The following is a 14,156-nucleotide window of genomic DNA, read 5'->3' on the forward strand; positions in this document are numbered from 1 at the left end:
ACAAAGTGTTCGTGTCCTAACTCAACTCAGGAATGAGAAATGGGCGCACAAAATGCGACTGTTTGAATGTACAAGTTGACCTACCATTCCGGTAAGTTTTATCCTTTAAAATAACAAGCAACCAATAGCATTTTACTTTGTGAAAGGAACTATTTTCACTGAAAAACTCTCGATGCATAATAAAAGATATAATAACCGCCGTAAATGCTATTCGCACAAGATACTGTCTGTGATCAAGGACCCACAAATATGGGCACCATTAAACTGTTGAAAAAAATGTCCGTACCTTCAAGCGTGTTATTAAATGGGGAGGAAATATTTACTCTATATGATATACCGCATCTGTTTAAATCGCTGTGAAATAAATTTCTAAAAAACAATGCGTTTTATCTTGGAACGGAGAAAAGGCAAAGCGGTCTCACCTCTATCGATGACTTTACCAATGGGCCATCTGCAGAAGATATAAAAAAAGGTTTGCGGCAAAATGTTTCGCTAAAAACAACAAACTCATTTGGAAGAGTGGGAAGCACTTGAAGGAAAGTTAAAAACAGACAAATTTCTTAATACTGTTCGAACTGTCGCCACCAACGTGAAGTGCATCCTAGGTTACTTGACGTCATTAGAATCTCTAAGAGGGATTTGGCTGAAAACCAAATCAATGGGCTCCAAATACTTAAACTTACGTTAATTAAACGAAGATTCTCTGGAGAACTTATTTGGCGTAATACGACAACAGATCCCAACAAATAGCAACCCCACTGGCACACATTTTATGGCAGCCCTGATGACTGCAGTTGTCACTGGGCTGACGGGGGACCGGGTGCAGGATCAAACTGCCAAAAAGATAATAACTTCCTACTGACTGACTTTCACAATTTTGATAATCCTCAATCGACTGAAAATCCTGATGCTAACAATTGTGCTGATTCATGCGACGAGGAAATCCCTGCGTTAAGTCTACCGGAAGGGCCTGAAACTACCGAAATCGAAAACCAATTAGCATCTATAGAGAACCAATCAGTGCATGTCAGCGGTTAACTAGCGTCACCAATTAACGAGGTGCATGAATGCGACCAATACCGTAACACTTTTACTGTCACCCCAGATCTACATAGACAATATTAAATATGATGACGCGTACAGTTATATACTTCTAAAGGTGGCGACTGACTTGTAACATTTCGGTGTAATGTAACGTGTTACAACCCGAGCATTACAACAGTCAGTGCAGCGAGCCGAGCCGCTCGACGCGAGCACCGCGTGCTCCACTCAGCTGTCGGTTTTTACGCGAATCCCTTTGAGTGTTACATTACAAGTCAGTACAGGTTCGCAAGTCGCCGCGAGTGCACTTCTTCCGTGATTGTGCTTTTGGAACAGGATTTTAATAAATATGGAATGGGATAAAGAGAAAGTTCTATTATTTATTGACAAATACAGAGATAAAGAAATACTGTGGGACCCCACGCACGGAGATCACTTCAATAAGTTTAAAAAAAACGATGCGTGGGTAGAATTATCCGAGGATATGAATATAACGGTTGAAGAGGCCAAGAAAAAAATTACCAGTTTACTTGCCTCACTAAGAAGAGAGAAGGCTAAAATAAAGAACAGCACTGGAACGGGCAAAGGTAAGTTTAAAATGTTTTTTTACGCGTCACTGGGCCTGGGCCCCGATTTTTGAGCAAGTGAGTGATTCGATATCACGTTTTTTCCATACAAAAAAAACGTGATATCGAGTCACTCACTTGCTCAAAAATCACCCTCCAGGGCGGTAAGTGAGATTTGCCGCGGGGTAGCGGCAAATCTCACTTACCGCAAAGGACAAGACTTAAATTCGAACCACGGGCGGTAGGTAATAAACAGGGAGCGTACCTTTCGTGCCGATGATAGCAAATTGACGTCACGTTGCATATAAATATGTAGGATAATTCCAGTTAGTCTTATTGTAGTCATCAATCATTAATCATCAATCGTTTATTCATATGTGTTACATACATCATAAGTATCATGATGAATGATTGATAATTTCAGAAAAAATTGTATCATCCTATATGCAACCTGACGTCAATTTGATGTCATCGGCATGAAAGGTACGCTCCCTGGTAATAAAAAAAGGCCTCAAATCGCTTGTTTATAGTATTTATTTTTAAAGTGTCCTAATGATATTATTTATTTTTCAGGTGCCGACGAAATCTATACTAGTACATGGTTTGCATTTAAACCATTACTATTTGTGTTGGACCGAAATAAACCACGAAATACAAATGATACGGTAAGTTTTTCTAAGTATATCTTTCTTGCCAGTTCAAAGCTCCCTCCCGTGAACAGTATTCTGCAATTTCGTGGCGTATTTGTTTCGCTGTTGTACTTGTTCTACGCGGTCGCCTCTCCAAAGCGAAAAGGCTTGTAAGTTCGCTGTCGTTTCTCCAATTTCCTGGTCTAACAACTCCTTCTATTTCATGATCAAATGTCCCTGAAGGTGTGTAAATGTCACTGGATTCATCACTTTTTCTGAGATAGTTATGAAGATGCGTTATTGCCATTACTACTGAAGAGGCGTGGTTTGGTTCTAATAACATAGGCTTTCTTAACACTCGAAAAACTGCTGAAACTATACCAAATACGTTTTCCACTACTCTTCTCGCTCTGCTAAGTCTGTAATTAAATGTTCTCTCTATAGACCCTTTTGCATGGAATCCCGAGTAAACTTTCATTACATTTTCTGAAAGGGCAAAAGCTTCGTCACTAATGAAATAGTATGGGATGTCTAGAGTTCGCAAAGGTAATGGGTTGGGTTCAGGAATATTTAACGATTTATTTTTTATTCTTTGACAAAGTTCAGAGTTGTTAAATACACCGCCGTCCGATATTCTTCCTTGACATCCCGCATTTACATATACAAAGTTGTATTTAGCGTCAACTACAGCAAATAATACGACGCTAAAGAAATTTTTATAATTATAAAAATCACTTCCACTATTCATCGGTGATTGTATTATTACATGTTTGCCATCCATAGAGCCCAGGCAATGGGGGAAATTCCATAATGTGTCATATTGTTGTACTAAACCTTGCCATTCCTCAGGTGTTGTTGGCATCTGCAACAAACAATAATAATATTTTTTTATGTATTTTTTAGTTAAACCCCGATGAAGAAAGCGAGCAACGTGGTGCGACCGTGGATACAGTTTTGGACAACGGGTCACATACCGAGCGACCGATTCATGTCGCTAAAAAAAAGAAAAAAGCAGTCATGGATCCCGAGGAAATAATGGCTTCTACATATGACATTTTAAAAAAGACGTCAAGCGAGAAAAGTTCGAAAAGTTTGGACGAGTGTGACAGCTACGGAGCTTTCATTGCAAACAAATTGAGATCGTACTCTAACCAGACCAGAAACTACGTACAACACCATATTTCAAATATTTTATTCAATGCTGATCGGGGACAATATGAACCCAACTATGGTTACGGTTATTCGACTCGTCAAGGCTATTTTTCTACACCTGGACCAATTCAAACTCATTCTACAAGAACAACAACTTCGCAGCAATACAATTATTCCACACCTTCACCTCAAATGTCGGATTGCAGTCAAGATAGTGCTGGATTACAACGCCCAGATACTCACACCCTCACTTCAGCCCGCAATTATTCGTCACCTTCACCTCAAATGTCGGAGTGCAGTCAAGATACTGCTGGATTACAACGTCCAGATACTCACACCCTCACTTCATCCCAACGCAATTATTCCTCACCTTCACCTCAAATACCGGAGAACAGTGAAGAAACTGCCAGGTTCTTGCGAGAATTTGGCGACTTGATTGATTAGATATATAGAATGTGTAAGTCTTGGTTTCCTATTTTCAAATTACATTTTTAAATAAAAAATAACTAAAGCACATGTTGGTTTGCTTACCTTTATACAATTCTTCAATACTTTCACTATTGCTTCACTGACTTCCTTTACTATGAAGCCTATTCTCTGTCTAGAAATTTTAAAAAGATATTGCAAGCTTGTAAAAGAATCTCCAGAAGCGTAAAAACGTAGTGTAACTGCTAGCCTATCTGTAACAGATATAGCTTTTCTCAATCTTGTATCTTGCTTGCCCACTAACGGTCCAATTAAATTAATGAGTCGGTCGAAATCGGTAGACGACATTCTAATAAAGTTTCTGTATTGTCCAGTAAACTCTTGGTTTCGAAGAATATTCATTATATTCGTATCATAGTTCCTTCTTTGGTACAAATTAGATATCCAATATCGTTTCGTTTTTTTCTTCTTGTATTTTAGATAGCAATAACTTAGTACAATAAGTGAAGCACACGCGACCTCCATATCCGACATTTTGAAACAGAATGGAGCACAAACGAACAGAGCGCTCAGGGCGAGCGTTCGCCGCGTAGCTGTAATGTAACTGTAATGTAACACGATCGCCGCGAACGATACATTACGCCGAAATGTTACTAGTCAATCACCACCTTAAGAGGATGGTGGGGCGAAAAACAATCCCTAACACAACGGTACGTACGTAGGGATACAAGTCTCCATAGAATAGACGTATTTGTATATGCTGTGACATTATTCAATACCGTATGTGACCTTTGTGTTGGACAACATTTTCTCCACTATAGCCCACCTATATGACGCCAATGTCAACGAATTAATCTAAGTTTGACATGCCGAGAAGAAGCGTTGTCGGATGCTATTAAAATGGCACAACAGGAAGGCAAAAGTACCGGGCCACCACTTAGTTGGTTATTGTTCGTATTAAGCCCTATTGAAGTAAAATAATCATTGAAAGTATTATATTTGTCTTTCATGTGCATTCCACTCGCTGAAGATACGAGGGTTGGACTGAAAATTTCGTATGATATGGCTTTTATAATAAAGTGTTTTAAAATTTGGGGTAGGGACAACTTCTTTAAATGACATGCTTAAAAAATGTGGGTACTTATTCGTCGGATTATTTTATTTACTTGTCAAAAGTGTGTCTTCGTTACTTTTGCGTCTTACTCATGTCTCAACACAAATAGTTAATTAAAAAAACTATTAAAATGAGTGAACAGTGTAAAATTGTGAAGTCAAAACGTGGCAAAGATATATTGGTTAGTGAATCAACGCGGTATCAAGTTTACTCGAGGTGTATACGAAAAAAGATACAAATCAGTGCAGTGCGTTTGTTACCACCCAGTTTATGGATAATATACATACCGTTATTTCACAGAATCATGATCATACACATTTACCTGACCCGGAAAAGCTGGTAGAATTAACATTAAAGTAATCAGTTACCACAGAAGAACAAGTGCATGAGCTCTCGGTAAAGCGTGCGTGCAGATTATTAACAGACTATTAACAAAAAGAAAATTACATAATATCAAACCCTCAACAGCCAAAAAAGACGACCTTTTGAATTTAAATACTGATTTGAACATACTACCAAATCTTTGCAAAATGGAAAATCCGATGACGCCATAAGAAAAATAAAATCCGAAGCACTCTGTATCAATGACCGATCTAAAAATGATGTTACAGATCTGGTTTTATTTCAACAAGACCACCATAATTACGTTCGAGAAGTTACATTTCCGTTTACAGTTAAAATACACAGCAAAGAACAAATGTAAGTTTTGAAATCCCAAAAACAGAATGAACGGTTACTACATCTGGATGCTACCCTTGGGTAGTGTTGTTAAAAAACCAGTATGTACTGAATTTGGTGTACTTAAATGGAATCACGTCTGCAGCGTCATGCCGCTTGGACGATAGGAAGGATGGTGTATGGCCACCGTAAGCGTTGATAAAATGTGCTTCAGTGTGTGTATACTTCTCTCGAAATCATGAAAACAACTGTCGAAATTCTGTGCCACAAAGATGTGATGTGATGTGCTCTTTTAACAGCGTACAAGTCTAAAAATGTATGCTCAAAACACTAAAGAGCCATAGCCATGAAGATCCAATTTAGAAAAAATTACGGCGGCTTTTAAACGTCGAATTTCTGAAAGACGTCTAAATACACTAAACAGGACCCTATTTTATATAAATTTAAATATATTTTTCCTCAGCCTCTCCTTGACCACGATCGCTGTAGTGTAAAGGGTTCAAAGCGTCGGGATGTATTTTAAATCTTATACGCGATATATTACGTTTAGAGTTTAGTGAATAGAATCAGGCGTTACTTTGCGGAAATCCATACTAATTAAAACCAAAATATTACTTTGCTAATCCGCGAAAAGGTAACGTGCTAGTCAATCAGTGCTAACCCGTTATACTTACTTGCGTATTTTTACATGCAATTAATCTTCCCACCCTCCCACCGCAAAAATAAATACGCAAATAAATATAACAAACCACCACCAAAAGAATAAACCTCGACACGTGTTTCGCCTCTCTACGAGGCATCCTCAGGAGTTGTTGACGGTCTGACGCCCGGCAACGGAATGACCTGTCTAGAATGGTCGGCCATATTTATACCTTGACCACTCCCCCTACCGTGCAAGTGTGAGTGAGATGGAAAAATTCGTAATAACGGCGATGACGCAACATTCAATTGTTCGTTAAGAATCATGCCCCTATTGTTGTACCTAATTATTTCCAGTTGTTCCAGAACACCCAAACGCAATCCCTTTTCGCAAACATGTAAAATATCAAAAGAATGATTCTCAGATAAAGTGTTTATTTGCGTATTTATTTTTGCGGTGGGAGGGTGGGAAGATTAATTGCATGTAAAAATACGCAAGTAAGTATAACGGGTTAGCACTGATTGACTAGCACGTTACCTTTTCGCGGATTAGCAAAGTAATATTTTGGTTTTAATTCGTTTAGAGTTTTATTTAATGAGTAATTACGGTAAGTGAACACAATATTGTGCTTATTTACAGTAAACAAGCTTATCACAAATGACTGTCAAAGAGGTATCGAAGTGGCAACGTGCCTACAGAAATACCGAACACAATATTGTGCTTATTTACAGAGAACAAGAGCATTCTACTAAGGACTGCGAAAGAGGTATCCAAGTGGCAACGTGCCTACAGAAATACCGAACACATATTGTGCTTATTTACAGAGAACAAGAACATTTCTACTAAGGGCTGCGAAAGAGTTATATCCAAGTGGCATGTTACATTATAAATCGTCTGCAATAGACCCAAAGGCCAATGATGATATGTCTGGTTCAGGTTTTAGGTTGACAAAGGAAGCCAGCCGTTGCCAACTAAACCGAAAGCCATGGATTACAAATCTAGGTGTTTTAGCAATCTAAATTGCACATCTTAGCTTAAATATGCCCGACATTCTCTTTAAAAATGTATTTTGCTTTTCTACTACATCTTCATTGTATGTGTAGCCTCTAGCTACTAAATGCCTAGATAACTTTATTTTGTGGATAAACCTTACAAAAACAGTTAACCGCCAAAATCACAAAAACCGACGAATGCGAAAAGCTGTTACGTTCATTTGCTTTGACGTTTAATAAATAACATGATTTTGGGTATAAAGTCTAAAAAGTATGCTCAAAACACTAGAGAGCCATGAAGATCAAATCTCAAAAAAATTACGGCGGCTTTGAAACGACGAATATCTGAAAGACGTCTACATACACTAAACGGGACCCTACTTTATATAAATTTAAATATATTTTTCCTCAGGTTCTCCTTGACCACGATCGCTACCTAAAAGGTTCAAAGCGTTGGGATGTATTTTAAATCTTATACGCGATATATTACGTTTAGAGTTTATTTTATGAATAATTATGGTAACCGAACACAATGTTCTGCTTATTTACAGTGAACAAGAATGTCACTAATGATTGCCAAAGAGGTATCGAAGTGGCAACGTGTCTACAGAAATACCGAACACAATATTGTGCTTATTTACAGAGAACAAGAACATTACTACTAAGGGTTGCGAAAGAGGTATCCAAGTGGCAACGTGCCTACAGAAATGAGGAAGCTACGTAGCTAAGTTACGTATAGTTTAGAAACGAAGCCATTGATATTATAAAAGACGTCGTAAAAGCGATCCATATAATGGGACTAAGAGTAATATGTACATTATGCGACAAAGGGGACAACTAGCCGCAGCACCATCAACAGTCTCGTGATAGATACAAAAGAAAAATACTTAAGAGTCCGTAAACAATGTCGTCAGGCATGCGTCACAGTTGACAGATAGCAAATTATATCATAGTGACGTTCCACATCTTCTCAATAGTTTCAGAAATAGCCTCTTAAATAAAGATTGGCCCAAAATTGTAAATTTCCATGTAAATAGCATTCTTGACATGCCAGTTTTGACGAGTAAGCATTAAATGCTTTATCAAATCTAAAGCGCCTCCTGCCAAAAACGACCGTAAATAGTAGTTTTTCGCAGGAAATCAGTAATTTATTATGTGCGTGACAAAAGGGGCCCTGGTCCTGACCGTGTCTCCGTGAACAACAACAACTCCCAGCAACTTGTATTAAATTTATTTCACCTCCACTAAAACTTACAACATTTTTATGTCATGACAACTTAATCTCTTCTCCTGTTTCTATTCAATTGGGTTTTTTTACTTTTTAATTGTTTCCTATCATAGACAAAAGTAAAAAACCTAAAGAGTTTTTATATAACTGTAACTTGTGTTAGGTTATGAACATGTTGGGGGCCAATTCAAAGAACAACAGTTACAACGTTAAAAATCAACAAAAGTTAAACGTTAACTTCAGCATTATCACTAAATTATAAACAAAATGGGAATCCTAAGAAACGCTGCCCAAATAAACGAAATGCCGCAAAGTGATGAATTGTCCAGCTATGGAAACTATGTAGCCAATGAGCTCGACGAATATCTGAAAGACGCCTACATACACTAAACGGGACCCTATTTTATATAAATTTAAATATTTTTTTCCTCAGCCTCTCCTTGACCACGATCGCTGTAGTGTAAAGGGTTCAAAGCGTTGGGATGTATTTTAAATCTTATACGCGATATATTACGTTTAGAGTTTTAATTTATGAGTAATTATGGTAACCGAACACAATATTGTGCTTATTTACAATAAACAAGAATATCACAAATAACTGCCAACGAGGTATCTAAGTGGCAACCTGCCTTCAGAAATACCGAACACAATATTGTGCTTATTTACAGAGAACAAGAACATTTCTACTAAGGGCTGCGAAAGAGGTATCCAAGTGGCAACGTGCGTACAGAAATGAGGAAGGTACGTAGCTAAGTTACAGTAAAACCCGCTTAATCCTTTGAAAGCCACGCTTATCTTGTGCGGCGCGACATTGTAAACCTTACAGGAATGCACTAAGTACGGTACTGGCATACTACTTAAACCAAAGTTTAGAAACAAGGCCATTGATATATAAGACGTCGTAAAAGCGATCCATAGAAAGGGACTAAGAGTAATATGTACGGTATGCGACAAAGGGGACAACTAGCAGCAGTACCATCAACAGTCTCGTGAGAGATACAAAAGTATAATACTTCTTCTTAGTCCGTAAACAATGTCGTCAGGCATGCGTCACAGTTGACAGATAGCAAATTATATCATAGTGACGTTCCACATCTTCTCAATAGATTCAGAAATAACCTCTAAAATAAAGATTGACTTTATAAGGATGAAGATCAAAACGAAAAAGTTTTGAAATGGAAATTCTTCCAAAAACTTTATGAAACGAACAATCATCCTACGAAAACGACGACGACGAAGACTTCCAGAGGAAGACGGGCGTTTTTTTATTAATAAAAAAAAAGAAATGGAGACATTTTGAAAGAGAACACAAAACTCGTGCAAAATGATGACATGTTCGTTTTTTGTTTGCTTTTGCCAATCATGCAAACTTTTTTTGTTCACCAAAAACTGCTTTTCCGTTCGGAAATGTTAAGAAACTTAAGAAAGGCTACAGAAATTTCAAGCACTACATCGAGTAAATCGTTGGAATCAGTCGTTATTACCATGGATTGATCGGAATAGACTTATTAAAATGAATAAACGCATCAATAGATTTTAAAACATTTAGGTATTCAAGAACAGGTTGCGGTCGTGGCGGGATCATCTGGTCTTCAGAGAAGAGGATGTATTTAATCCTTCTTTTAAGAACACTTCCAATCTGATCTTTAGGCCTCTGTCATCTATATTCTCCAGTATTGCAAGATATTGACTACCTACTCAGACTCGTTAATTGGCTTTATAAAATAAATGACTATGACTATTCTGAGCGTATCAGTTTTATCAGGTATTTTAACAAATTGCTTTCCATATAGCTTATGTAATTCAGCACCACAAACATTAAAGAGTTCATGAATTAATGTTGCACTTATGTCTGGTTCGTCCGTGTGGTGGCCGGCTTTAGATTATCGCCAACCCTCACATAGGATAAGGGCGTCGTACAAGGCGACTAAGTCCACAAACGAAACAATGGGTAAGCTGTTTCGTCACAGGGGAGATGGACCTCTTAGCATTGGCTTGCAATCCATCTAGGAGAAGGATACTCCAAAATTAAAACCCGGAGGCGCGAGTAGGGTCCAACCTGAAATAAGCGGCAGATTCCTGCAACAGACCTATCTCCACACGTATTTGGCATTGCCTCGCCTTTCTTGTGGGATAAGACAGTGAAGCCTAGAGGGTAATGTAGGTGCTGGGCAATTGGGCACCCCTGCATTTCCTTAATTCCGTCCCAGGCGGTGTAATGTTATGTTACATCATAAATCGTCTGCAATAGACGCAAAGGCCAATGATGATATGTCTGGTTCAGGTTTTAGGTTGACAAAGGAAGCCAGCCGTTGGCAACCAAACCGAAAGCCACGAGGATTACAAATCTAAGTGTTTTAGCAATCCAAATTGCACATCTTAGCTTAAATATGCCCGACATTCTCTTTAAAAATGTATGTTGCTTTTCTACTACATCTTCATTGTATTTGTAGCCTCTAGCTAGGCAAACTAAATGCCTAACATAAAACAGTTAACCGCCAAAATCACAAAAACCGACGAATGCGAAAAGCTGTTACTTTCATTTGCTTTGACGTTTAATAAATAACATGATTTTGGGTATAAGGTCTAAAAGGGTAAAGCAGGATAGCCTTTGAAAAATTGCCCCCAGCGTTTTTGGGTCGAAACTATATTCAAATGATGCCTTTTGAAGAGGTAATACCCTGCACAGTTTCATCCCTCTGTTACCAGCACCCCCAGGGGGTGAAAAACACCCGATTAACCCCAAAATTGTTTTATTTATTTTTTCCTAAACTATGAAAGTGACAAATTTCAAATTTTGTACAAATATTAATGAGACTAAAAGCTATATATTAAAAAAATATGACCCTCCTAACCATTTAAATTCTTGTATAAAAAAAATCACCCTGTATAACAAGTGCGACTCTTGGTACACACACCATTTTTTTTCAAATATGAACCAATTTATATTGAACATCATACAAAATTTTCATCGACGTAGCCCAGAACGAACATTGCGAAATTAAAATGAATGTACTATTTAGTAGGCACTACTCATTATATAATGTTTAATACGCAACGTCTCGGTCCTGCAGCCAAAATAATTTAAAAAAAAACACTGCCCGCGGCCGTGTTGCCGCCCGCGTTCGAATTTCAACGTGTGCGCGCGGGTTACGCTTTTCTAATGTGAAGCCAGAATGTCTGCAAAAAATAGTTTAAATGCAAACAAATCTAAAACAATTGCAAATATATTTAAAAAAAAGGTAAACACATTATATGAACTTGCATTTCGTGTGGTCATTCAACCGCAGAAAGAAGAAGCGGCCACTTTTTTACAAGAAGAATGGAGGGACCCGTTGCACAAGCGTGTATTTTTTCTTTATATCGTCATAAATTCTATTTAATAGTATTTTAGTTTTAGTCCATTTAGGTTTTACGGTTTAGTTTAAAGGTATTAATTTTTTATTTTTTTTATTTATTAATGTATTTTTGATTAATAAATGACATTACATTTTATTCTATATTACAAATATATTATAATATAAGTTTCGAACCAAAAACGCTGGGGGCTATTTTTGCTCAAAACACTAGAGAGCCATGAAGATCCAATCTCAAAAAATTACGGCGGCTTTGAAACGACGAATATCTGAAAGACGTCTACATACACTAAACGGGACCCTACTTTGTATAAATTTAAATATATTTTTCCTCAGGTTCTCCTTGACCACGATCGCTACCTAAAGGGTTCAAAGCGTTGGGATGTATTTTAAATTTTATACGCGATAGATTACGTTTAGTTTTAGGTATTTAATGAGTAATTATAGTAACTGAACACAATATTGTGCTTATTTACAGTAAACAAGAATGTCACTAATGGGTAATTCTTATTCTTATGCATTTTTTGTGTAACACGTAAGAATAGCACGTATTTTTGTGAAAATAAGTAAATTCTATATCAATATACTTAGCGATTTACCTCTAGTTTTAGGTCAACCTAAATGTATTGTCCTAAGAGTATTAGAAACATATAAAAAAAAATTACAAGTGCGAAATGTCACGGACCGTGTAGTGTGACTTCCCCGGATTTTGTGATATTATATTATTTTTTGAAAAATTATGAAGTGATTTTGCAATATCTTATATCAAATATAAAACACTAATCCCTGTTCTACAACACTGTTTAAAAATTGTATGGATATATAACGACTTTATATAATTTTAAATTGTATACATTTTGTGATCAGTTTTCGTGTCACCGCCGCGTGTGGTAATATAAACATGCGTTACTCGGTAGAAAATTATCTTTACTACTGGCAGCCTTATTAAAGTTTTTTTAGAACAGCAACACTGTGTTGTTGTCAGGTTTACAAATGGCTGAAGGGAGAAGTTTTGTCAAAAATTATTTATTTGTGTCCATTTGAAAAAACGGTCAACCTTAACGCGTCACCGCCGTGTTAGAGTTTTAAAAGTTACAGTTTCACGTTATTGTTTGTAACATAAGATATACCTCATACATTGCAGATTAAGCTAATTATTTAACATTTGCAAAATCAAAGGAAATGTTTATGTAATATCGAACATGTTCCAAATTATCACGACCGTGGCCTCAAAAATCTGTCACCGCCACGGACTATTGAGTCCACGTTCGTGACATATAGACACGTGGTCGTGTCATTCTTAATTCGTTTGATTAATTTAGAGGCACATGCACTTTTCAGAAATGCATTTTTATTAGCTACAGATCATTTGCTATTATTGCCCGACTGCCAAAGCAAAAAAAATGTTTTTCGCTTGTATGTATGTATGATGTGTATCGAATTCTTTGTCACGCTCTACAGCCTCTATAGTTTGACGGATTTCAACGTCTGAGCTGTCATTAGGTTTGTCGTAGTCATAGGAGTGACTTAGGCTATGTTAAAATAACTATATAAATCAAAATAGCCGAGTTGGCCACCAAAATGCCGAAATGTCACGACTGAGGGACACTTTGTCACAACCGTGTTTATGTACTCATTTTATTTACCTTTCCTGAGGGTATTAAGCTTGACCATATGAATCAAAAAATTGCTTTTTGTATGTACTTTTGATATATGTAATAATATGTGAAAAATAAAAACGTTTATGAAAAAAAAATTTTTTTTGGACACAATTTAAGAATTACCCTAATGACTGCCAAAGAGGTATCGAAGTGGCAACGTGCCTACAGAAATACCGAACTCAATATTGTGCTTATTTACAGAGAACAAGAACATTACTACTAAGGGCTGCGAAAGAGGTATCCAAGTGGCAACGTGCCTACAGAAATGAGGAAGGTACGTAGCTAAGTTACAGTAAAACCCGCTTAACCCTTTGAAAGCCACGGCTATCTTGTGCGGCGCGACATTGTAAGCCTTACTGGAATGCACTACTTAAGTACGATACTGGCATACTACTTAAACCAAAGTTTAGAAACGAATCCATTGATATTATAAAAGACGTCGTAAAAGCGATCCATAGAACACTTTTTGACAAAATTTTGTTAAAATTAGAATTAATGAACCCCCCCTAAATCAGTAGCAATTAATTTAAACATATTTTTCTTATTTCAGAAATATGTGGAATTGGGAGAAAATCGTCCTCGAATTGGGGACGGAAGACCAGTGTGTGCAGTTTGCGGAGTATCCTTGTACCTGCTACAAAAATGTGCAGGATCCACGGCAAGTTGATGACTT

At 37.2% G+C, this 14,156-nt stretch overlaps 1 protein-coding gene and 1 long non-coding RNA gene across 2 annotated transcripts; one reads left to right on the forward strand and one right to left on the reverse strand.

Annotated features, from left to right (window-relative positions):
• Positions 1-1,154: 1,154 nt before the first annotated feature.
• LOC134794754 (uncharacterized) lies at positions 1,155-3,902 on the forward strand. The gene is made up of 3 exons (XM_063766536.1): positions 1,155-1,628; positions 2,181-2,272; positions 3,140-3,902. The coding sequence occupies exons 1-3, from the start codon at positions 1,391-1,393 to the stop codon at positions 3,830-3,832; spliced, it is 1,023 nt and encodes a 340-aa protein (XP_063622606.1). The 5' UTR covers positions 1,155-1,390; the 3' UTR covers positions 3,833-3,902.
• LOC134794755 (uncharacterized) lies at positions 2,124-4,483 on the reverse strand. The gene is made up of 2 exons (XR_010144717.1): positions 3,920-4,483; positions 2,124-3,098 (listed from the first exon to the last, which is right to left on the reverse strand). It is a non-coding gene; the product is annotated as an uncharacterized LOC134794755 (long non-coding RNA).
• Between the last annotated feature and the right edge of the window lie 9,673 nt (positions 4,484-14,156).

This window comes from Cydia splendana, chromosome 11 (assembly GCF_910591565.1).
Source record: "Cydia splendana chromosome 11, ilCydSple1.2, whole genome shotgun sequence".
NCBI lineage: Eukaryota > Metazoa > Arthropoda > Insecta > Lepidoptera > Tortricidae > Cydia > Cydia splendana.